Here is a 24,275-nt window from a genome sequence, read left to right as displayed (position 1 = left end):
TGAGCACACATGCACTCTGCGGTCACTATACGTGTCTGTGTGTATACGTATATACACATATATGTATATATATATATACACACACACACACACACATATATATATATATAGGTAATTCATATAAGTGGCTTCCCAGGTGCTGCTAGTAGTAAAGAACCCACCTGCCAATGCAGGGGACAAAAGAGATGCGGGTTCGATCTCTGGGTTGGGAGGATTGCCTGGAGAAGGTCATGGCAACCCGCTCCAGTATTCTTGCCTGGAGAATCCTGTGGAGCAAGGAGCCTAGCTGGCTACAGTCCATAGGGTTGCAGAGTCGGACACGACTGAAGCAACTTAGCAGGCAGGCATGGGTAGTAATACAACCACGTCCAAAACAGATTCCTCAATGTTCAGTCCCTATCTGCTAACCTAGCAGTGATGATATTCGCCTCGGTTTTTGCTTTTTAATGACTCACACAGTTCCTTGTCCTGTGTCACAGTGACAAGTCCTTCCCTGCTGTTTTCATTAATCATTCCACTGGTTGAGTGACTCAGACTGTCAAAACAGCAGACAATTATAGGATTATTTTATGGAAAACGACCAGCGAAACATTATAATGAAATTTCAATTATTTTCATTCTCCTTGCTGAGACACATTTCTTTCTTTATGTTTCAAGATCAGATTTGTTTATTCTTTCTGAACCATTTATTTCTCGATTTAACAATTCTCTGACCACTGCGAGCACTTTAAAAGACAACCAGACAATAAATCAAGCGAAAAGACCCTGATGCTGGGAAAGATTGAGGGCAGGAAGAGAAGGGGACGACAGAGGATGAGATGGTTGGATGGCATCACCAACTCAATGGACATGGGTTTGGGTGGACTCCGGGAGTTGGTGATGGACAGGGAGGCCTGGCGTGCTGCAGTCCATGGGGCCGCAGAGTCGGACACAACTGAGCGATTGAACTGAACCGATTTGATTTTACCCAGTTTTCCCTTTTCCAGATATGGTTTAAAATAGAAGCCCAGACTCTGCGGGGAGAAATTAGGTGTGGTTGTCTTATGGATCAGAAATAGACTATATGGCCCCTTAGGACTTATAGTTATGATCCTGTAATTTTATGAACTCTTGCCTCTTTTGTTCTGAGTTCTACCCATAACAACAAATAAAGCAACGACAACCACAATTATCAGCCCTGTGGTTTCTCTGATCTCTGGCTGGGCTTCACCAATATGGGCAGCAGCTGGCCAAGGAAGTTCCTGAAATCTATGAGTTAACACTAACCTTCTACTTTCGGATCAGACCCTGGCCTCATAAAAGCTCGGAACAGCATCAAAGCAATTATAAAAGGAAAGAGGAAAAGTGTGGCCAGAAACTATCTGAACACGTACTATTTTAGAATTCAGCAGTGACCTTCAAATGAGGAACTCAGTCAGATAAATATATTTAACCATCATAATTCAAACTCGATTAGCAATCAACATGTCAGAATTTTAGTCTGCCCCTAGTAATTACTCCTTTCCAATATTTAAAGAAGTTGCGATTTCCAGCACTATCCTGATATGGTTTCTTTCCTCCACAGTGACCATATTTTGAGCTCACCCCTGGCAAGAAGGGACAGAGATATTAGTGTATGTTTGTTTGTGCTTGTACTTGTTGGAGCTTAAAGACGCAACAAACCTAGACGTTTCCTCTGACATCAGAAGGCTCTCAGAATTCAGCTCTCAATCTTTTATTTCTCCCACAAGAGAAAAAGGTCTCAACATTACAGTTGAACAGTGGTTTTGAATCTTTGGTCTGCAATCTTTCTGAGTTCTTAAATGATATTTGGAACAGCCTAATGAAAATCATGTTAGGAGCATACTGTACTCATAAAAATAGTCTAGAGAGAATGTAATGCTTGGTTAATTATCCAGATGTGTAAAAGCACAATGCAGTTGGACTTAGAGAAACTTGTAATTGTGTATTCCGTCTGAATCTCTCCCTTCTTACATGTTTCAACAACATTCACAGCAGACTTACTGCAGCCCTGCCACCCGGTTACTTTTAAGGAAGGAAAAAAAATATATCTAAAAATCAAGTTTCAATCAGCTCCTCCAGAAGGAAAAAAAAAAAAAAAAAAAACCATGTCAGAGAATAATACTTTAATGGAAACAATGTCCTCTGACAGAAACTTCACATATGTTAGCAGTTACTATTGTGTAAGCTACTCTCCGCCGTCTACATTTCTTACTAAAGTAGACGCCATTATATTCATTCTCTGACTTGCTTCTAAGTATACCTTTTATGGTAAAACTTACAGAAACTTTATCAGTGATAATGAGTGATGGCTTTCCAATCTGGTTACCAAGTGTCACTATTTACTGGCCCTCCTCTTACCTCTGCTTGGAAGTGGAAAAAGGCAGTTGTCAGCTTCAGCAATGACACAATGAGGACGGTCAGAGTCATAATGCCCTTTTCCCTGCTCCGTCACCAAGTCCCCAGCCACTCCAGGTGGGATGAACATACCTAAAGAATTCACTTCAGGGCTGGTGAGAACCCTTCCGTGCTCAGGAGAAAAATAGGTGAGCTCTCCTTGTGGACAGAGTCACACCAGTTTCATTTCGTCTAGCTGTCCCCAAGCACAGATTGTGATGGAGCTGCTCCCAAGTATGAGGGTGATCAAAGTGAAATGCCTTTAAGAGGGGGACATGCCTTGAAGAGAATTTTACCCCCCCAAAAAATTGGTGAGAAGCCTAAGCTGCATGGAGTCACAGAGGACACAGCAGTCAAGAGGACTGGATTAAGCTAGGACAACCTTGACTTCGTCTAGCCTTGGGACAGAATCTTACTTCACTCAGCACCATTTTTCTACTGAAGAGAGAAGAGGGGTAGCCTTAACACAGCTAGTTCAGAAAATTAATGAATGGGAAGAACTAGCACTTCGGTTTCTACACAATAGATTGTGGTAATCTCTACAACTTCCTAGACGTTGCTAGACCATGCATCATCTAATTCCAAGACCACACTGATGCGATTAACAAAAGGGGGGGCTTCTAATATGATTTTATCTAAATAGCTATTTCTCTTGACTATGGACTTAAAAAGAAATGCAGAATCCACAGGAATAGACATATAAGAAAAACACTTTGATCTGTATCCAACTTTTAGTCACATAAACTTATGAAAAAGTATCTACTGCCTTCCAAATGATATGTTTCTATTTGTTTTGAGATGATGCTTCTTTAAAAAATAATTCCATCAGTGACTGAAATAAGTGAAAAAGATGCACCTTACCTCCCCCTAACTCTGACCTCGGTGCCAGTTTTAGAGAAATTCATACCCAGCTTGAAGCCAGGTGATTCGATCAGAGGAGTAAACACTTTTGTTTACAGACTGTAGTTAATTCAACTTTTAAATAAAGAGCATGAACATACTGGACCATAGTCAACAAACTGAATCCTTCATTTGCTCACTGTAGATAGAACTCAGAAGGCTGAAGCTGTGCATAATAGATTTAATTTAGTATTTCCGGTCCTCAGCCTACACATCTCCAATCAGGTATTATTTGTGTCGCCATGCTGCTTGGTCCGGCATGGTAGCTCACTTCAGACAAAGTTTATAATTACTTCTCATTTACTCGTATTCTTATCCATGTAACTAAAGAATCAGTAAATATGTGCTGATTTGACTTAGATATGCTATCCAAAAGCCTGAGGCCCAATTTGCAAACATTTCCATATGCTCCCATTCAATTCTTCAGGTTGCAGCTTAAACCTTGACTTTTCTAATATTAAACACATTAAATAGGCAAAATCCGTTTTCAATTCTAAAAGAAAATATTGGCAAGTCAGAAGAACATAACTGAAAATAGACATCTGTCATGAGCTCAAGAGTTAAAGCAGCTCAAATGTTATCTAATAAAATTCAGCAAGTTCCATGCTTTGAGAAATAATTACATTCCAAGGACCTCAAGCCTTTAGATCACTTGAAACCTCCATTTACCCCATAAAACTTTATGATCAAAGCCAAGCCTTTATGATTAAAATGAAGTCTTGGCCAGAAAGACAGAAATATCCAAGAAGCTGGGAACTTCTTTACTGTTTGTATAAGGTTAGTAACCCTTAGCGGAGAAGGCAATGGCAACCCACTCCAGTACTCCTGCCTGGAAAATCCCATGGGCGGAGGAGCCTCGTAGGCTGCAGTCCATGGGGTCGCTAAGAGTCGGAGACGACTGAGTGACTTCACTTTCACTTTTCACTTTCATGCATTGGAGAAGGAAATGGCAACCCACTCCAGTGTTCTTGCCTGGAGAATCCCAGGGACAGAGGAGCCTTGTGGGCTGCCGTCTATGGGGTTGCAGAGTCGGACACGACTGAGGCGACTTAGCAGCAGCAGCAGTAACCCTTAGAGACTGCACAAAATTTAGAAAGTATGTTTGACTCCTTTGTACAGACAAATCTATTCTGTGGGAATAGGTGGGTTCCAGAGACAGTGCAGTTTGTGAGGAGAGTGCAGCCAGGCTCCAGAAAGCATCTCTATGAAGGGGGTTACAATCCTTAGCTTGTCCCTTGACCACAGTCCTTCGGTTCTGGAGTCCGGCTGCTAAGGTTCTAATTCTGGGCTGGATGAGCTTGTAACCTCTCCAAGCCTCATTTATCTCAGCTGTAAAATGGGTATGATGATAACAGCACTAGCTTCATAAGGTAGTTGTGAGGATTAAATAAGGAAATGCATGAAACTCTGCTCAGTATCATGCCTGTCATATGATCCACTCTCAATAAATATTCTCAAATAAGATCTACAAATAAAACAAAGGGACTAAACACTCTAGAAGGTCCCCTTTGTTGTTTAGTCGCTCAGTTGTGTCCAACTCTTCTGTGTGCCCGCCAGGCTCCTCTGTTCTTGGAATTTCCCACAAGAATACTGGAGTGGGTTGCAATTTCCTTCTCCAGAAGGTCCCTTTCTACCTACCAAATTCAAGGATTTCAAGGCTGGGCTAAGACAAAGGTGTGGCTTTCATAAACAAGTATAAACCTATCACTTGGATAGTTCTCCCAGCCTGCCCCTTTACAAGTGTGTCAGTGCTTGAAATTCCCCTATTACAAGTATCCTTCTACGGCTTAGGCTCTATCCTCTATTCAAAGACAAGTATATTAGGAAGAGGCTTCCCTGGTGGCTCTGTGATAAAGAATCTGCCAACAATGCAGGAGACGCGAGTTCGATCCCTGGGTCAGGAAGATCCCCTGGAGAAGGGCATGGCAATCCACTTCAGTACTCTTGCCTCGAGAATCCCATGAGCAGAGGAGCCTGGTGAATTGCAGTCTATAGCATCACACAGAGTTGGACACAACTGAAGGGACTAATCAGCAGCAGCAGCGTGCTGGGAGTATGCTTAATCTAATTTTCTCTAAAGGACAGTGAGCTGGTAACAAGTCAGAATTGGGGAGAGAAACAGAATAATCATGATGGGGATGGAAGAAGCATGGGAGAACCAGGACCAAACACCATACAGCCAAGGAAAGGAAGGCTGAGAGTAGGAGTTAGGGCACTGTACAGGGAGAGAAGAACCATGAAAGGGAGACCAAAAAAAAGCCAAAGAGAAGTGTCATCGATATTTTTATCTGGCAAATGCCTTGCTTGAAGCCACTCTATAACATCCATTAAACACTGTGCCTAGTATTGTTTGAAACAAATTAGGCAAACCTGGGTCTTGACTCCTGGGATCCTGCCCCTCTGAACCCATTGGACCATGATGATGTCAATGGAGAAATCAGACTCTGTGAACCCAGCAGGATTTTGCTCATGTGGATGAAGATAAAGTATCCTATTAAGCTTGCTACTTTTTAAATAGCTTCAAAGTTTTGCCTCAAATAAACCCTGGTTGCAAACTGCTTCTAGGGAAAGCAGCTCCCCTCCTGCTAATCAAAAAGAGATGATCAGGTTTTTCAAATGCCATTCACAAGCAATCTCACCCATTAGCACAACCGCCCCTAAGCACTGGATCTTTTCTACCAGTGGACTGAAAACCACAGGCACAGAGGACAGTGGACGGACCCCTCACTCCTGCCACCTCCCTGCCTTCATGCACCAGGGTTGTTTTACTTTAATTTCTAGCTGGGCCCACGTGCATTTGAGCAGATTCTAAAGAGTGTCTGAACCTCATGAAAAAGAGCAATCTCGCTAATAGTTACTGGCTCAGAAAGGATAACACTTATGAAGAAAGTTAATTATGTGAATTAAATGCAGCTTGTTTCTCTTTTTGAAGTACATTTTTTTCATGCCTCGAGGAGGGTGATTTACAGACACATTTGTCTCTCTTTAGAGAAAATTAATTCCAGTTGGTGTTCCGGGCAGAAGCAGAGAGAAGGGAAGGAGACAAAGCAATTCTTCCTTCTCCACTGCTTCAAATGCGGGTCCACACCACTTTGTTGTGGCCTCGCCATGGTCCACGCGGCAGGGGCGAGGGCCCTCGGTTGGTCCACACACATTTTGCTACTATCCAAAGCTGCTAAGGTCCACCATCATCTTCTGATGAAGTGAACAACTTCTTTTACAGATGATTTCAAAATAAGAGGGGAGACAACGCCACACCCCCAAAACAAGTGAGCAGAGCTCTTTAAACATCTCAGCCCTTGCTTACATGCATTAGGCCATATGCTTTGGAGCAATAATATATTAATCCAACTTTTCAACATGAATGGTAGTAATAGTCATCATGTGTTGGGTACTCTCTATAGCCAGTCACTCTGTTAAATATTTGAGGAGGATTATCTAATTAAATGCTCAAAACAACCCTATACAGAAGGTACTGTTATTACTTCCAGACTCCTTTACAACAAATTCAGGGTGCTGAACAGCTGCTCAAGTCACTTAGAGCAACAGGCTACTCTCATTCACAGCACACAAAAGTGGAAGATATTTATTTGCAATAGGCTTCCCTGGTGGCTCAGATGGTAAAGAATCCACCTGTGGGAGACCCAGGTTTGATCCCTGGGTTGGGAAAGATCCCCTGGAGAAGGGAATGGATATCTACTCCAGTATTTATTCTTGCCTGGAGAATTTCATGGACAGAGGAGCCTGGTGGGCTACAGTCCAAAGAATCGCAAAGAGTGAGACATGACTGAGCAACTGACACTTTCACGTTTGCAATGAGAAGCAGAAAACCATTTCTGAGTTTATGCATTTCTTTTCCAAAAACAGTTCTACAAATCTAGCAGCATTATTTTCAACCTCTCCCAAAAGTATGAAGAAATTAAGAGTTCACAAGAGAAAAGATTCCCCTTTCTTGAGAATCTATTACAACATTTTTTTTGGCTGTGGACACAGGGAGGGTGGGGTTAGTATTATGTTAAAACTGCATTTATATACAGATGCTTTAAGGTATGTCTAAGGTAACTATGGTTGAACATCCAGTAAAGCAAAATATCCCTGGAAGTGATCTAATTTAAAAACCAACCCTTCTGATAGTAAGATGAAATGCAGAGGCCCAGAGAAGTTAAAGAAATTGTCTGGAATCATACAGAAAGAGACAAAGCCAGCAATGAACCTCAGGTCTCCTAATTATTAATGCAGAATTCCTTCCACTTCTCCATCCTTCCTCCTAGCCTTAACAGAAGACCAGATGGAACAAACTAAAGAGAAACACCACATTCTGCAAATAATAAGCCATCAGGCACTACTGAGTGCTCTTCCTTCTAGAAAAAGGTGTGTCCCCTGATTTAACATCTCCTGCATGGTTCTTACAGAGATGCTGCTGCCTGGCAAGTGCATCTCCACCCTAGCCCCTGCCTGCCCTCATTCCCATCTTCCTTCATCACTTTGAAGGCACAGGTTTCTTTAAAAGTATTCATCCTGGCAGCAGAGAATGTAAAAAGAAAACTGTCCTTTCCTGCACACATTCAGAAATTACATGCATGAAACCACCAGACTGACATGAAGTAGACAAGTCAAGTTTTTCACTGAAAATTTGGCAACTTTGCTGAAAAGTTCAACATCACGGTTAACAACACTGTCACATTTTTCACAAGACAAGGAATTACACTCTAAGCAGATCATTCTGCTGACTGGGTGTTTCCCAAGGTTGCTACCAAAATGACAGGGATGTCGCTTCCTTCTTCCTTCCCCATGCTGCTTCTGAAATGGGTTAAAAGGGAAGGAACAGCAGGGAATTACTAGTAGAGGTCCTAAAAAATCCTAACTAGGTATCGGTCTTTTAAAAAGACTTAAGTGTAACAAGCTAAATAGTCAGGATATCCTTTCTAGACAGTTTAGAAAAAGGAGAAAGAAGGTGAAGAGAGGGAAGATCCTAGTTCCATTAACTTGCTATTCCCTTGGAAAAGCTGAGCCCATTTTCCACTTTGACACGCTTACAATGGAAACCTGTGATCTGTGCTTGCATCCTGCCAGCCCTCCCTCTGGTATCATCACTCAGATCTTCCTCTGGAGACCGCTCATCTCCCATTCTCAAGCTTGCGGCTCAGGTGTAAAGGCTTCAAGATGATTCGCTGCTTCCTAGGGCATTGCAGTGGGCCTTAGGCACCATTCTGGTCAATCTGTATACTCCATCCCCCTGACCCCTAGAATGGGCATGGGCTCCAAATGGACAACAGGATTTAGAAATGTGGTGGGTGGAATTCTGACGAGGGAGAAGTTTAGCCTGTAGGCTATCTCTAGAGCTCTGGAGTGGATTGGAGAGGCGAGGGCACGGGTGAAAAGAACTTACCTGAGGATGAAACCAGACACGTGCAAAGCCAAATGACTAGATCAAGAGAATGTGATACAAAATCCTGATGATAAAGTTTGAGCACCCAGATCCAGCCATGCCTGATGCCAACAAGTCAATCCCCTGTTTTACTTAAGCCACTTTGAATAGGCTTTTTGTCACTTGTAAGCAGAAGAGCCTTGACTAATACACCCATATTCATCCTTCAAAATCCAGTTTAATTCTTGCCTCCTCTGTCTGACTTTTCCTGTGGATCACATCTTGAGAGGTAGCTATTTGCTCACCTTAAGCTACTTGTCTTTACAGCTACTTTTCTAATTGTACTTTTCATTCAGTGTTGTATTTATTATTAGACTCTCAGATTTATGGCAGAATTAATATCTTATTCATCACTGAATTTTTAATACTTGTCCAAAGCCTCAGACATAGTAGGGAATGATTTGAGAATTTTTTATATGGATTGAATTATTAATGTGTGTATACACACTGAATGGATAAACCACAGGTGTCATAATATATTCCAGTCCTGATGATGTTGGAAGCACACAAGAAAACATGATTTCAACTTACCTCCCCCGTGACATAAAAGTCATTGTCTCTATAGTCAGAGAACAACTCGAAAAACTGAATTAATGCACTGCAAAAAGAAAAGCAACAATAAAAATTACATGGAATCATACTATACTACCCAGTTTCACCCTTAGACAAGAGGTTTCGCATTGAATTAAGATACCATTATGCTATAAGCTTCTGGAGGTATTGTTTTCAAAGTCTCATGAGTGTCTCCATGAGTCTCATGGAGTGACACTCCATACTCTGTGGATGGTTAGAAAAATACTTATAGGCTTGCTCTGTGATACTCAGAAGTTCATACAAGTGAACATCAACACTCTGGAAAGGTTTCTAAATCCCTGGGTTACAACCTGAATCACTTGCCTGTTGAGGGGACCCTTGAGCAAAGTGCCCCAGGCTCTCACCTCTCATTTAGCAATCTGTGGAGTTCACTCTACAAACATTATAGTCCCATCAACCTCAGTTTGTGGTGAGGCAATGGGAAACTCAGTTGCTTACCAACCTCTCTCTATGGGGAACACTGAACTCTTCTATATTCTAATGGGGCCCCTAGAATTTCAGTGTTTTAATAACCAAAGAACAGAAAAACTGTAAACTGACTGGGTGTGTATGTGTTCAGTCACTCTTGACTCTTTGCAGCCCCATGGGGTGTAGCCTGTCAGGCTGCTCTGTCCATGAAGTTTTCCAGGCAAGAATACTGGAGTGGGTTTCCATTTCCTACTCCAGGGGATCTTCCTGACCCAGGGATCGAACCCATGTCTCTTGTGTCTCCTACAATTGCAGGTAGATTCTTTACTGCTAAGCCACCTGGGAAGCCCCTAAAATGACTATAGTCTAAAGGAAAATCACCAAATGCCCACAGATATGGAAGTAAATGCAAAGTGGCCTCTGGGCTCAAAATATCCACATTTACTAAAGATTGCCAATAGCCACTTTGGTATGCTGAAATAGATTTAAACAGACTCAAGAAATTATTTCATAACAAGCAAGAAAAGGGTGGATTATTAAACGATTCTCTACTTGAACAGAATCTTTCATAAAGGAGACAAAAACTTGTGAAACTCCGAAGCCTTATGAATGTCTTGACCTAGATTGCAATGCCTGAGAAGCTGGGCAGGGTTTTTGTTCCAGTTTCCTGCTGAGGGACTAAAAGCCATGAACTAGCCAGTGAAGATAAAAGGCAAGGAGGCCCTGCAAAACCAGGAGCAGAAAGTTCAAGGGTTACACAGAGGCAAAACTGGGTCATTACAATCACCACAATCCTGGCAATAATTTTCAAAGGCTCCATTAAGAACCCAGCATTGGAACCTCTCTGGTGGTTCAGTGGTTAGGACTTTGCCTTCCAATGCAAGGGGTGAGGGTTCGATCCTTGGTCAGGGACCTATGATCCCACACGCCTTACAGCCAAAAAACCAAAACATAAAACAGAACCAATACTGTAACAAATTCATAAAGACTTTAAAAATGGTCCACATAAAAATAATCTTAAAAAAAACAAGCCAACATTAAACTCTACTGTAGAGTTTCAGTGTATTTATTTATTATTTATAGTAACTGAAATCTTTGTAGCAACTAAATCTGGAAAGTGCATTACATAGCCTCCATGTTTGTGCTGGCAATACGCTGCCTTTAGAGCTGAGATAAAAATAGGAGTTTATTCTCCACCCTTGCCTCTTTAACCTTCAGGCTAAAAATTACTTCTCTTTCTCTCTTCCTGCTAGTTGGAATGGCAATAAGCAATTTAATATACTAAATCTCAATTAAGCCTTGTGCTTTAGCTTAAAACTTATTTCCTTAAAGAATTTGTTGGAGAGTTGTTGGGGTTGCCAGATTTAGCAAATAAAATACCAGATGTCTAACTAAATTTGAATTTCAGATAAACAACAAATAATACTTTAGTATAAGTCTGTCCCAAATATTGCACAGGACATAATTAGATTAAAAAATTATTCACTGTTTATCTGAACTTCAAATTTAACTGGCATTCTGTATTTTATCTGATAATCTTAGTTGAAGGAGATAATCTCCCAGCTTACTTCTAGCTTGAAAAAACAGGATTCTCTAGTTGAAGTTTCCAAGGCAAGGTCCCAACTGAGGAAGTTATCATGAAATTTGAACTTCACAGTAGGATCTGAACAAAAACTTGGCTAATCATAGCAATGCCTTAGTAGGTCTTTCTTAAATGGGAATGAAAAATGAAAAAGGTAAATTTGGTAAGTTGGAGGTACATATGCCATTTGTTCAATGAACTGTGTTGTCATCAAGGATTACACCATTACATGGTAAAGGGTTGTTCAAAAATAAAATCTAGAATCATCCTCTCCTTAAACTGCAAACTTTGTAAGTACAACTGCTAAAGCATATAATAATATCAGGTTGGCCAAAAAGTTCATTTGGGTTTGTCTGTAAGATGTTACGGAAAAACCTGAACAAATTTTTGATCAACCCAATACATAGCATACATGTGTGTGTGCACGCGTGCACACTCCATGCATTTATTCACGCACAAGAGCTATACGGCACACAAAGCATATCTCTCTTCCATGTCTTTCCATTTGGAACCTTGCTGGCATCTTGTCAAAGCCTTGTCAAATAAGTAGAATTTTAGTCAAAGGCTACTCAGTGGCAGAAAGTTACATTAAGAGACAACAGGATGAAACACAGAAGGCAAGGGTGAATGATCAGGAGAAACCACTCCTCAGATAATTTTATTAAAGAGAAGATGGGCTCAGGGCAGAGAAGGTGGATGTAAATGATAACACATTACAGATCGAAGGACAGCTCTGGACTCTGGTTTGCTCTAGTGGAATCAGGATCATAGAAATACAAGACATTCAGGAGAACTGAGGTGAAAATAATCTCAGCAAAGCTCCATACCAACAAAAGCCAGACAAGGTATACATTTAGTCACTGACAGTCTGGCTGAAAGAAGCATAGCAACAAGGATCCCAGTGATTTTGTTCTCTTGCATCAGATGAGGAGCTATCCTCAGCATTCATTCATTCCACATCTAGTGTGGCTGGGCCATGATCTCACCTTCACCCTTCATTCAATGCAGCTCTCAATTTAATATATAAAACTGTTACAGAGTCACATTGTTATGAAGTTTTATTTAGCAATGGGCTTCCCTGGTGGCTCGGATAGTAAAGAATCTTCTTGCAATGCAGGAGACGCGAGTTCAATCCTTGGGTTGGTAAGATTCCCGTGGAGAAGGGAATGGCTACTTACTCCAGTATTCTTGTATGGAGAATTCCATGGACAGAGGAGCCTGGTGGCTACAGTCCATTGGGTCACAAAGAGTCAGACAGGACTGAGCGACTAACACAGCAAAAAAAAAAAAAGTCTAAGCATCTTCTTTGCGGAAAAAGTTTCATTTCCAGACAAAGAAAAGCAGCCTAAATGTAAATGTCAGATGTTTTTTTAGACATCCTCTCAGCTGAGCACTAATACTAGTGAAACGGAGTGGGATTTTCAGAAAAAAAGAAAGATGGTTTTCAAAGGGAGAAAAAGAAAGTTCTACTCTTTAAACCTGTAGTAGCCTGTTTATAGGTTTCAAAGCTACCTTCTTATTCCAAACACCCATCTGGACAGCTGGGGAGAAGAGTGCAGTCACAAAGGGAAACAAATAGTATAAACCAGAAAGGAAACAGCTGAAATCAGTTTTATGCCCCTTGATTAGCTATTTTCCAGTTCTAAGGGCCTGAAGCAAAAAGAACTAAAACAGCTATAAACAATGGGTGCTTTGAAATAGGTTCTCTTTACATGTCTTGCAAGAGGAGATGAACCACATGTCAGCAGTAAATATCCACTCCGAGGGTCAACTGGAAGCTGTGGCCATCCTTGGGGGAGGGGCTGGAGAGCCAGAAGAGGGAGGGCAGGGGTGCAGGGCTCTGGCTTAGAGGATCTGATGTATTTTTTTCATACCGACCCTCCGCCCTCAGGGTATTCGCTAATTAAACAACTGAGGTTGTTTGGAGTTAAGCCAAAAGAGGGTTGGAGGAGGAGGGTATGGGGACGTCTGTTTCCGACCTGAAAAATGAGAGCTCACAGTCAGTACTAAGTGAGGAAGATGTGGCCCTTGAGTTAACTTGTAAGGACTGCCGTCAGGATTGTCTTTGGCCTGAAAAGGAGGTGTTTGAGCTGGTGGCAGCGGAGGGACCCCTGCCAGGATCTGGCTAAGGACCCATAGGATCTGGAAGCAGAAGTGTGGGTCCTAGTCAGCTCACCTGGAGACTGAATGACTGTGTTAAAATAACGGGACATGTGGCGAACAAAAGTGTGCAAGACAGACACCAGCCATGTTGTTTTCTGGGGCAGCAGAGAAGAAACATCTCTGGGAGAGAGCCCGAAAGTTAAGCCTCTTTCCTCTCCCCTGCCCCCACCCCTCCCAGCCATCGCCTTGGGAAGAAAGAATAAAACGGAAAGCTTTTGTCAGAGATCAAAAAACACTGACTCCTATTAGATTCACTTTCACTTTGGGGATTGGTTGGGTTTGCTCACCAATTAGCAGACGGGGTGTTTGGTGAAAGTAGGGGGGCAGCATAGAGGAGCCGGTTAACTCTTTCTGGCGACTAGGATTGTTTCAGTAAATTATTACAATGCTGGGGGGCGGGGGTGCGGGGGGGGGCGGGGGATGGGGGCGGGAGGCTAGTGATCAGAAAGAATCCAGGACCTAGTCTCTAATAATAATTTACAGACTGGGAAAAAAAAAAAAAAAAAAACAAATAAGAAAAGTCACTTTAAGAAAATGTACTAAAAATAGTTATAATGAATGTAAGAAAAGAGAAAGGAAGATATTATATGTATACTGTTTGATCAGGTTTGCAACTTCACATTTTCCTTAATTTTTTGTCTAAAAGAATAACTTTGTAATTTGAAAGGAAAAGTAAGAAACTAGCTAGCAAGCTGAGCTTTCAGCTTGGAAAAGGCATGAAGGAGAAACACAGGAGTGAAAAACTGCATTTTGTGATGGCCACAAAGGAGGACTCCTGGGAAAGAAAACAAACATCTGAGATGTTGTTTCTTGGCAAATCCAAAGTTCAATATACAAAGAATGTTGGAAGCAAGCAGAAACCTCTCAGGCAGCTAGTTGAAAGGTTGGAAAAGTATATCTGGTTGAATAATTCTGCTGTTTCTATTGTTTTTCAAAGGATATTTTTACAAAATTACACCTTAAGATGTCAGTTCTTCTTGCTACTTTCTCTGCTGGCCACTTCACAGTTATCAATGATAACATAACAAAATGGAAAACAGGCCATGTATGTATGTGTATGTGTGCATGCACTCCTCATGTAGAAGTATTCTTAAAAGATCTTCAAGAACTGGACTATGATGAGCAATCAATAACACTTCTACTACTGGAGGAATTTTCATGTTGAAATAGAAAATCATTTGGTTTGAAGATGGCCAAAAGAGCGCCAGGGCCTTTTACCTGTATAAGTTTCGAGCCACGTCATCCTCATCTATCGCATATCCGTGGACATGGTCAGTAAAACTGAAGCCTGTGCCCACCTGAAGGGGAAATAAATAAGCAGGTATAAACAGAGAGAAACACACATCTTGCTGAGAGCCACCGCACGGGAAGGAAATCAACATTGTTCCCAAGGTCATGCCTTTGGCCTCAGCTTTTTGGCATCACCCATGTGCACTCATCCATGCTCACAGAAGGATGCTGCATGTCACCATATCCCCCTTCCCTCTGCTGAGCCCAAATAAACTAGCAGTGCAAAGCTCTTCTCTGATCCTGCAGTGGGGACCCTGCCAGATGATTATTTAAGGATGAAAAACTCACCTTTCCCGGCCTCTGCTACAGTATCAAAAGACTCAAAGTTGTCTCCTCTCCGAAACCTGGAAGGTGCACTGCTCTGTCCTGCTAAGAAGGAACTCTCTATTGACCAAAGATAAAAGCTAGCTCTGTGTGTGTGCAGTTCTTTTCCCCATTTCTTTACTTGTGATAAATATGGCCACTAAGCCCTTTCACCTTCAGCAGATAAGGGGTTTTAAAATAAAGATTAGCTTTAAATTAATAGTTCCTTATTCCTGGAAGTTCATAGTCAACTGAGTAAATCAATAGAAAAAGCTACTGCTTATTTTGGGTCAACGATATGTACAAGGAATGCACCCCCACCATATACATCAGTTGTAAATATTTTTTATTTTTTTTCCAAACAGCCAAGGGAACAGGACATTTAATTCGACTTTAATGTAAACATGGAATTATAGACTAGAAAAGAAGATGGCTGACAAAACAGGATGGGGGCAAGAATGTTAGATTTTTTTCCTTCCTGTTTTTCTGTTTTCTCTTTGAACCATCTGGGAAGTGAAAGAAGTTAGAGAGATTAGAGGACAGATACTCCCAATCTGCAGGAGTTGACCCTAAAGTTACTCTCCTATATTATAGTTTATTTGATTTGATTTCACAAAACTTCCCAAGGAGAATTCTACCTTTTGCTCTCCCTGAGATGAGGCATTCAGCTCACTGTGATAAGTGAAAGGGGCTAGTTTTGACTTTTTATATCAGAACTCTGTTTGAAAGATTAGGTGTTCCCATGCTATTAAAAAAACCCAAGTTATCGAGAAACCCATATTATCACTAGAGAGAAAGTCATCCCTTCCTGGATGGTATAACTCAGTGAAGAGGATATTTCATAAGACCAGAAATGAGGGAAGGAGAGAAAGCAGCAAGGAAAACTCCCAAACTTGGATATAATGGTACATATTAGAAAAATTAAATCTCAATTAAAAAAAATTTTAATCAGAGGATAATTGCTTTATTGTGTTGGCTTCTTCCATACAATAATATGAATCAGCCATAGGTATACATATGTGCCCCCTGGGACCTCCCCCTCATCCTGTATCCCGTCCCACCCCTCTAGGTTGTCACAGAGCACAGAGCACCAGCTCCTTGTGTTATGCAGCAACTTCCTTAGTTAGCTATCTATTTTATATATGGCAATGTACGTGTTTCAATGCTGAAGGAGAGGGTGGGACAAATTGAATCAAATGTATTTTTTAAATAGACAATTATAGGGGTTTCCTTGGTGCTCCAAGGATTAAGACTTAGTGCTCCCAATGCAGGGAAACCAGGTGGGAACCCTGGTCAGGGAACTAGATTCTGCATGTGGCAACTAAGATCCCATTTAGGCCATAACCAAGACCTGGAGCAGCCCAATAAAATTTTTTTTTAAAAAGAAAACAGACAATTATATTTTAAAAAGAAAAAAAATCTGGTGTTTTTCTATTTAATAAATGTACTTAATGAAAGAAAAAAAGACTAGAGAGGTCAACACTGCCATTTCACAGGACCCCCGGGTACTTACGGGATTGTCAACGTAGAGCATGGAAAACGTAGTGGTCCAAGGAAAGTCTCTGGCAAATACTAGTAAAGCAGAGAAGAGGCTTGAGACTGAGTCCTTACTAACACATTCCACCTAACGTCTAGCTCTAGTTTGGAGCCCAACACTCCCACCTGTCCCCTCCAGTTTGGGGGACTCTTGGTGTCCCTCTGACTCTGCATCACTGTCCTGCAGCAGGTATGGACACCAGCTGTTTTTTCCTCTTCCCCTCCTCTCCTTTACTTTTCCCAGAACCAGAGAATTTCTACATCTAAGATGAACATTGGAAACAAAACCCCACACAACTGCCTAATGCAGAAATACCCATCACCCACAGAGGCAATAAAACTATCTGTCCAATTGAGTGAATCCTCTTTAACGTCTGATTCTCCAGAATCTTCCCTCCCATCCAACACTGAAGAGACCCACAACTTCGACAGAATTGTGTACAGAAGTATACTGAGTCACAAACTTGTTCACACTCCAAATTCTGACCTGGGGAAAGTAAACAATCTCCCCTCCTCTAAAACTGAGGTGGAGATAAGCCTGGGTTAGAGCTGGATGTAGCTCTGTCTCCATTCCTTCCTGTGGTCCTCAGCACCTTGCTTCCAAGATATCTGATCATTTGTGTGGCTAACTACGCCATTCAGTTTGTATGAATAATTAGGGATATAATTCCACCCACTTGTCCTATGAAAAAGGTCTCGCCCAGACACTAATAAATGCCAACTGTTTTCATAAGTCTGGATTGCTTGAGTCAGCAGTAGACTAGCAGAACAAAGTATGGAACATTTCACCCAAATTTCAAGGCAGAAAGCAGCCCAGTCAGGACACTCACCCTGTTGGCTCCTCCTTCTTGGACAGACACCACCAGAAAATTGCGTTTTCATAATCTGAAACTGTAAAGCTATTTCTAGGGGTTCATTGTTCACCCTAAGTTATTTCTAAAGCAGATATAAGGTTCAAAGGAATAACTCTCCATGGGAAACCAGAGTCCAAGCAATACTTACAAGTCATGTTTTCGCTGACAATGTAAGGTCCATGTTCTACAAAGAGACCAAACATGGATGAGCCCCCTGGCCCACCTTGCAGCCAAAGGACGACTGGCGCGTTCTCTGGCTCTACCTAGAAAGGACAAAGAACCCAGTGAATACACAGAGTGCTAAGGCTTCAGAAAATACCCAAGCAAACTCACCTAAATCCTGTCTTTCACAGCCTTGACTAAATGTCATCAAACCTTTCCCATGACCATTCTCTACAGAAGTAAAGCACTGTCATTTCTTGTTTAGAATTAGTATTTATTTCATATGCTGGTATCTATCTTGTTCAGTTACGTTTTTTCTCGCCAATAGCCAGAATACCCAGGAATGATCAAAGATTTGCCTTTGTATATCCTCAGGAGTAGCAGCAATGAGGACCTACCCCACGTCCAAGGTCAGGAGCAGCACCTGCACTTTGCTGGAGCAACTGTGAAGAGATACCCCACGTCCAAGGTAAGAGAAACCCAAGTAAGATGGTAGGCACTGAGAGAGGGCATCAGAGGGCAGACACACTGAAACTATACTCACAGAAAACTAGTCAATCTAATCACACGGACCACAGCCTTGTCGAACTCAACGAAACTAAGCCATGCCATGTGGGGCTACCCAAGATGGACAGGTCATGGTGGAGAGGTCTGACAGAATGTGGTCCACTGGAGAAGGGAATGGCAAACCACTTCAGTATTCTTGCCTTGAGAACCCCATGAACAGTATGAAAAGGCAAAAAGATAGGACACTGAAAGATGAACTCCCAGGTCGGTAGGTACCCAATATGCTACCGGAAACCAATGGAGAAATAACTCCAGAAAGAATGAAAGGATGGAGCTAAAGCAAAAACAATACCCAGTTGTGGATGTGACTAGTGATAGAAGCAAGGTCCGATGCTGTAAAGAACAATAAATATTGCATAGGAACCTGGAATGTTAGGTCCATAAATCAAGGCAAATTGGAAGTGGTCAAACAGGAGATGGCAAGAGTGAACGTCGACATTCTAGGAATCAGCAAGCTAAAATGGACTGGAATGGGTGAATTTAACTCAGATGACCATTATATCTACTACTGTGGGCAAGAATCCCTTAAAAGAAATGGAGTAGTCATCACAGTCAACAAGAGTCAGAAACGCAGTACTTGGATACAATCTCAAAACGACAGAATGATCTCTGTTCATTTCCAAGGCAAACCATTCAATATCACGGTAATCCAAGTCTATGCCCTGACCAGTAACACTGAAGAAGCTGAAGCTGAATGGTTCTGTGAAGACCTACAAGACCTTTTAGAACTAACACCCAAAAAAGATGTCCTTTTCATTATACGGGACTGGAATGCAAAAGTAGGAAGTCAAGAAACACCTGGGGTAACAGGCAAATTTGGCCTTGGAATACCGAATAAAGTGGGACAAAGGCTAATAGAGTTTTGCCAAGAGAACGCACTGGTCGTAGCAAATACCCTCTTCCAACAACACAAGAGAAGACTTTACACATGGATATGACCAGACGGTCAACACCATAATCAGACTGATTATATTCTTTACAGCCAAAGACGGAGAAGCTCTATACAGTCAACAAAAACAAGACCAGGAGCTGACTGTGGCTCAGATCATGAACTCCTTATTGACAAATTCAGACTGAAATTGAAGAAAGTAGGGAAAACCATTAGACCATTCAGGTATGATGTAAATCAAATCCCTTATGATTATACAGTGGAAGTGAGAAATAGATTTAAGGGCCTGGATCTGATAGATAGAGTACCTGATGAACTATGGATGGAGGTTCGTGACATTGTACAGGAGACAGGGATCAAGACCATCCCCAAGAAAAAGAAATGCAAAAAAGCAAAATGGCTGTCTGGGGAGGCCTTACAAATAGCTGTGAAAAGAAGAGAAGCAAAAAGCAAAGGAGAAAAGGAAAGATATAAGCATCTGAATGCAGAGTTCCAGAGAATAGCAAGAAGAGATAAGAAAGACTTCCTCGGCGATCAATGCAAAGAAATAGAGGAAAACAATAGAATGGGAAAGACTAGAGATCTCTTCAAGAAAATTAGAGATACCAAGGGAACATTTCATGCAAAGATGGGCTCAATAAAGGACAGAAATGGTATGGACCTAACAGAAGCAGAAGATATTAAGAAGAGGTGGCAAGAATACACAAAAGAACTGTACAAAAAAGATCTTCACAACCAAGATAATCACGATGGTGTGATCACTCACCTAGAGCCAGACATCCTGGAATGTGAAGTCAAGTGGGCCTTAGAAAGCATCACTATGAACAAAGCTAGTGGAGGTGATGGAATTCCAGTGGAGCTATTTCAAATCTTGAAAGATGATGCTGTGAAAGTGCTGCACTCAATATGCCAGCAAATTTGGAAAACTCAGCAGTGGCCACAGGACTGGAAAAGGTCAGTTTTCATTCCAATCCCAAAGAAAGGCAATGCCAAAGAATTCTCAAACTACCGCACAATTGCACTCATCTCACACACTAGTATAGTAATGCTCAAAATTCTCCAAGCCAGGCTTCAGCAATACATGAACCGTGAACTTCCAGATGTTCAAGCTGGTTTTAGAAAAGGCAGAGGAACCAGAGATCAACTTGTCAACATCTGCTGGAGCATGGAAAAAGCAAGAGAGGTCCAGAAAAACATCTATTTCTGCTTTCTTGACTCTGCCAAAGCCTTTGATTGTGTGGATCACAATAAACTGCGGAAAATTCTTCAAGAAATAGGAATACCAGACCACCTGACCTGCCTCTTGAGAAACCTATATGCAGGTCAGGAAGCAACAGTTAGAACTGGACATGGAACAACAGACTGGTTCCAAATAGAAAAGGAGTACAGCAAGGCTGTATACTGTTACCCTGGCTTATTTAACTTCTATGCAGAGTACATAATGAGAATTGCTGGGCTGGAAGAAGCACAAGCTGGAATCAAGACTGCCGGGAGAAATATCAATAACCTCAGATATACAGATGACACCCCCCTTATGGCAGAAAGTGAAGAGGAACAAAAAAGCCTCTTGATGAAAGTGAAAGAGGAGAGTGAAAAAGTTGGCTTAAAGCTCAACATTCAGAAAACGAAGATCATGGCATCTGGTCCCATCACTTCATGGGAAATAGATGGGGAAACAGTGGAAACAGTGTCAGACTTTATTTTGGGGGGGCTCCAAAATCACTCCAGATGGTGATTGCAGCCATGAAATTAAAAGACGCTTACTCCTTGGAAGAAAAGTTATGACCAACCTAGACAGCATATTAAAAAGCAGAGACATTACTTTGCCAACTAAGGTCCGTCTAGTCAAGGCTATGGTTTTTCCTGTGGTCATGTATGGATGTGAGAGTTGGACTGTAAAGAAAGCTGAGCACCGAAGAATTGATGCTGGAGAACTCTTGGGAGTCCCTTGGACTGCAAGGAGATCCAACCAGTCCATTCTGAAGGAGATCAGTCCTGGGTGTTCTTTGGAAGGACTGATGCTGAGGCTGAAACTCCAGTACTTTGGCCACCTCATGCGAAGACCTGACTCACTGGAAAAGACTCTGATGCTGGGAGGGATTGGGGGCAGGAGGAGAAGGGGACGACCGAGGATGAGATGGCTGGATGGCATCACCGGCTTGACGGACATGAGTTTGAGTGAACTCTGGGAGTTAGTGATGGACAGGGAGGCCTGGCGCTCTGCAATTCATAGGGTCGCAAAGAGTCGGACACGACTGAGCGACTGAACTGAACCAAACTGACGTGGTTAAATGTGCAGGCAGGGCCGAGAAGCTGTGAGGGTGATAGAGAGTTTTGCTCTCTCGGATGCCCTGGGCCCTCTGCTCTCCACTCCATCCTCCCCTGCTTTTCATGTGTCTTCCTGTGACCTGGCACAATGACGGTACCTCGAGGCTCTCAGAAAAAGAGGCTGACCCTGAGAGGCCACACTACAAAGTCAAGTCTGGTACTTTGGTGCCAAACATCTTTATTATGCAACTCTGAGGCACAGGACACTGCATTCTTGGCAAGCTTAAATAATAAGAGATCTGCATACACACCTCCAACCTCAGCTGACCCTGCTCCTCAAATTTACTTTCCTGAAGGAGGTGAGTGAGCTCAACCATCTTTGAAGAAGCTCACTTTTTTAAGAAGAAAATTACACGCAAACATCGTCTTACTCTGATGTGCCAACCAAACTGCGAAGTAAATATTGCCCTTATTTGGAATGAAATGCAAAAATAAGATGCTAGAAAATAAAGGTTCACGTGTTCAATGCAAAAAGCCCAATAGTCAGTTATCCCACAGCTTTCAGACTTTTTTAATATGACATGACATCACAAGGCTTCCCAGGTGGCTCAGTGGTAAAAAATCCACCTGCAGTGCAGGAGACGCCAGAGATGTGGGTTCAATCCCTGGGTCAGGAAGATCCCTTGGAGGAGGGCATGGCAACCCACTCCAGTATTCGTGCCTGGAGAATCCTAAGGACAGAGGAGCCTGGCAGGCTCCAGCCCATGAGATTGCAGAGTCAGACACGACTGAAGTGACCCAACACGCACACACACATGCAGACATCACAACGCCATGATGCACACAGTAATTATGTCAATACTAACGGCATAAAGTTATGCCACAGACATTCTTATTCTTCTCATGTTCAAGCAGAAGACACTGAGACACAGAGAAGTTAAGTAACTTGCCCAAGGTCACACAGCTGTAAAATAGCATAATTAGAATTCAGACCCTGGCAGTCTAACTCCTTGGGTGATATATTTAGCTCTCAGTTGTGGGAATGAAGCCCTTCTCCCACCCCCTACCCCCATTTAGGAAAGAATAAAGGTAAATGAAGACACCCTGAACAAAATTGCAAAATTCAGACTTGAATGAAGTAAGAAGCAACTGTTTTACTTCATTTATAGATTTAGGAAATGAAGGACTTTTAAAGTACTTATTATTCTGAAACTATAATTCAAGAATTGTATGAAATGAGAGGGTGTGTTTATTTTTGTCAAAAATTCAAAAATTTTTACTTAAAATTTTTCATATCATAAAGAAAATACTTATTCTTACTTTTTTTCAAAGAGGGTATAAAAAAATCCCCCTTGCCCACCAATCCTATTCCCTACAGATGATCACTGGAGTATTTAGTCTTTCAGATTTTTCTCTATGCCCTACCCCACCTCCTCACATGTACATATGCACCTATCTCATAGATGTTACATATGTTATGTACATAAGTACCTTTTTCCCCCAAAACTAGTCTTACATGAGTTAGCAACTGAACAAAAACAACAATATATAATATTCTATATTTGCTGCAGTTGCTTAACAGCATGTTGTGGAAATCTCTTCATATATCAGTACATATCATCATCTGGCTGAATAGTCTGACACTCTGAATTTACCATGAATTATTAATTCATTTAACATACAACATCAACAGGCATTATTCTAGGGCTGGGGATGCAGGCCACCTCCCACTTACGGACAGGAAGGATAGTTAATGAAGAAGAACATGGACTGTGGCACCAGACTGCCAGGGTCTGAATTCTAATTATGCTATTTTATAGCTGTGTGACCTTGGGCAAGTTACTTAACTTCTCTGTGTCTCAGTGTCTTCTGCTTGAACATAATAATAATAATAATGTCTGTTGTACAGGACTGCTGTGCAGATTCAGAGTTAATATATGCCCAGCACTTGAACAGTGCCTAGAGTATCTACTTAAGTGTTATCTCTGGCTATTTTTCTGGTAAAGTGGGAAGACTTTTCTAATAAATAAGTAATTAAAGAAATGGGTAATATAAAAGAACAACAGGAAGATGTTAGACTGAATACTTAAAGGCAGCCTCTGGTGACGGAATAACGTTTGAAATGTGAATAATACCTTACAAAAAAGCATTTATATATTTAATTAAAAAGAAAAATATCTACCAATGACATATAGGTCAGAGTAGTGTAGCAAGAACTGACGATCAAAAATAAGGGACAAGGAAATTTTAAATATAAAAGAAGGGACAAAAGGATCCTAAATATTTAAGTGAGAAATACTCTTTAACAATAGAATCACAAATTGCCCTCTTCGTGAACAGAAAACTATGGCTTTGCCTCAGAAGCCCTTTCAGTTCTTCTGGTGACCCCTGGTGGCCAATTCATGAACTTGGACACTCTTTCCTCAGGGTTTGTTGCTAAAGGAAGAGCCCAGAAAGAGGTAGTTTAGCAATTAATTTTTAGATCTGTACTGAAGAAAATTTCACAATCTCTCACATTAGCGCATTCCATTATTCATTCACTATGATGGTGAAAAAATTCCCTAGGTCTTAACAGATTGTCATTTGAAGAATTAAAACTCATGTATCTGATCTAACATTCTATACATAAGGACTTCCCTGGTGGCTCAGGCGGTAAAGCGTCTGTCTACAATGTGAGAGACCTGGGTTCGATCCCTGGGTTGGGAAGATTCCCTGGAGAAGGAAATGGCAATCCACACCAGTACTCTTGCCTTGAAAATCCCATGGACGGAGGAGCTTGGTGCAGGCTACTGTCCACGGGATTGCAAAGAGTAGGGCACGACTGAGCAACTTCACTTTCTTTCTTTCTGTACATAAAGAGATTCTTCAAAACACCCAGCTTCTTCCTCCTTGCTTCTAAGTGAGCATCAGTTCAGTTCAGTTCCGTTCAGTCGC

General features: G+C 41.7%; 1 protein-coding gene across 3 annotated transcripts in view; it reads right to left on the bottom strand.

Moving 5' to 3' along the window:
• Window positions 1-24,275, bottom strand: part of CPVL (carboxypeptidase vitellogenic like) — a 129,706-nt gene that overhangs the window by 60,029 nt on the left and 45,402 nt on the right. For all 3 annotated transcript variants that reach the window (XM_040259715.1, XM_040259714.1, XM_040259713.1), the window contains 4 exons: window positions 17,604-17,718; window positions 16,579-16,637; window positions 14,691-14,770; window positions 9,257-9,323 (listed from right to left, as the gene is read on the bottom strand). In XM_040259715.1, the coding sequence (XP_040115649.1) occupies window positions 9,257-9,323; window positions 14,691-14,770; window positions 16,579-16,637; window positions 17,604-17,718 (321 nt within the window). The remainder of the gene's footprint in view (window positions 1-9,256; window positions 9,324-14,690; window positions 14,771-16,578; window positions 16,638-17,603; window positions 17,719-24,275) is intronic.

Source organism: Oryx dammah, unplaced genomic scaffold (assembly GCF_014754425.2).
Source record: "Oryx dammah isolate SB20612 unplaced genomic scaffold, SCBI_Odam_1.1 HiC_scaffold_18, whole genome shotgun sequence".
NCBI classification, from domain to species: domain Eukaryota; kingdom Metazoa; phylum Chordata; class Mammalia; order Artiodactyla; family Bovidae; genus Oryx; species Oryx dammah.
Note: the sequence above shows the minus strand (reverse complement) of the source record. Positions and strands in the feature narration are given on the sequence as shown.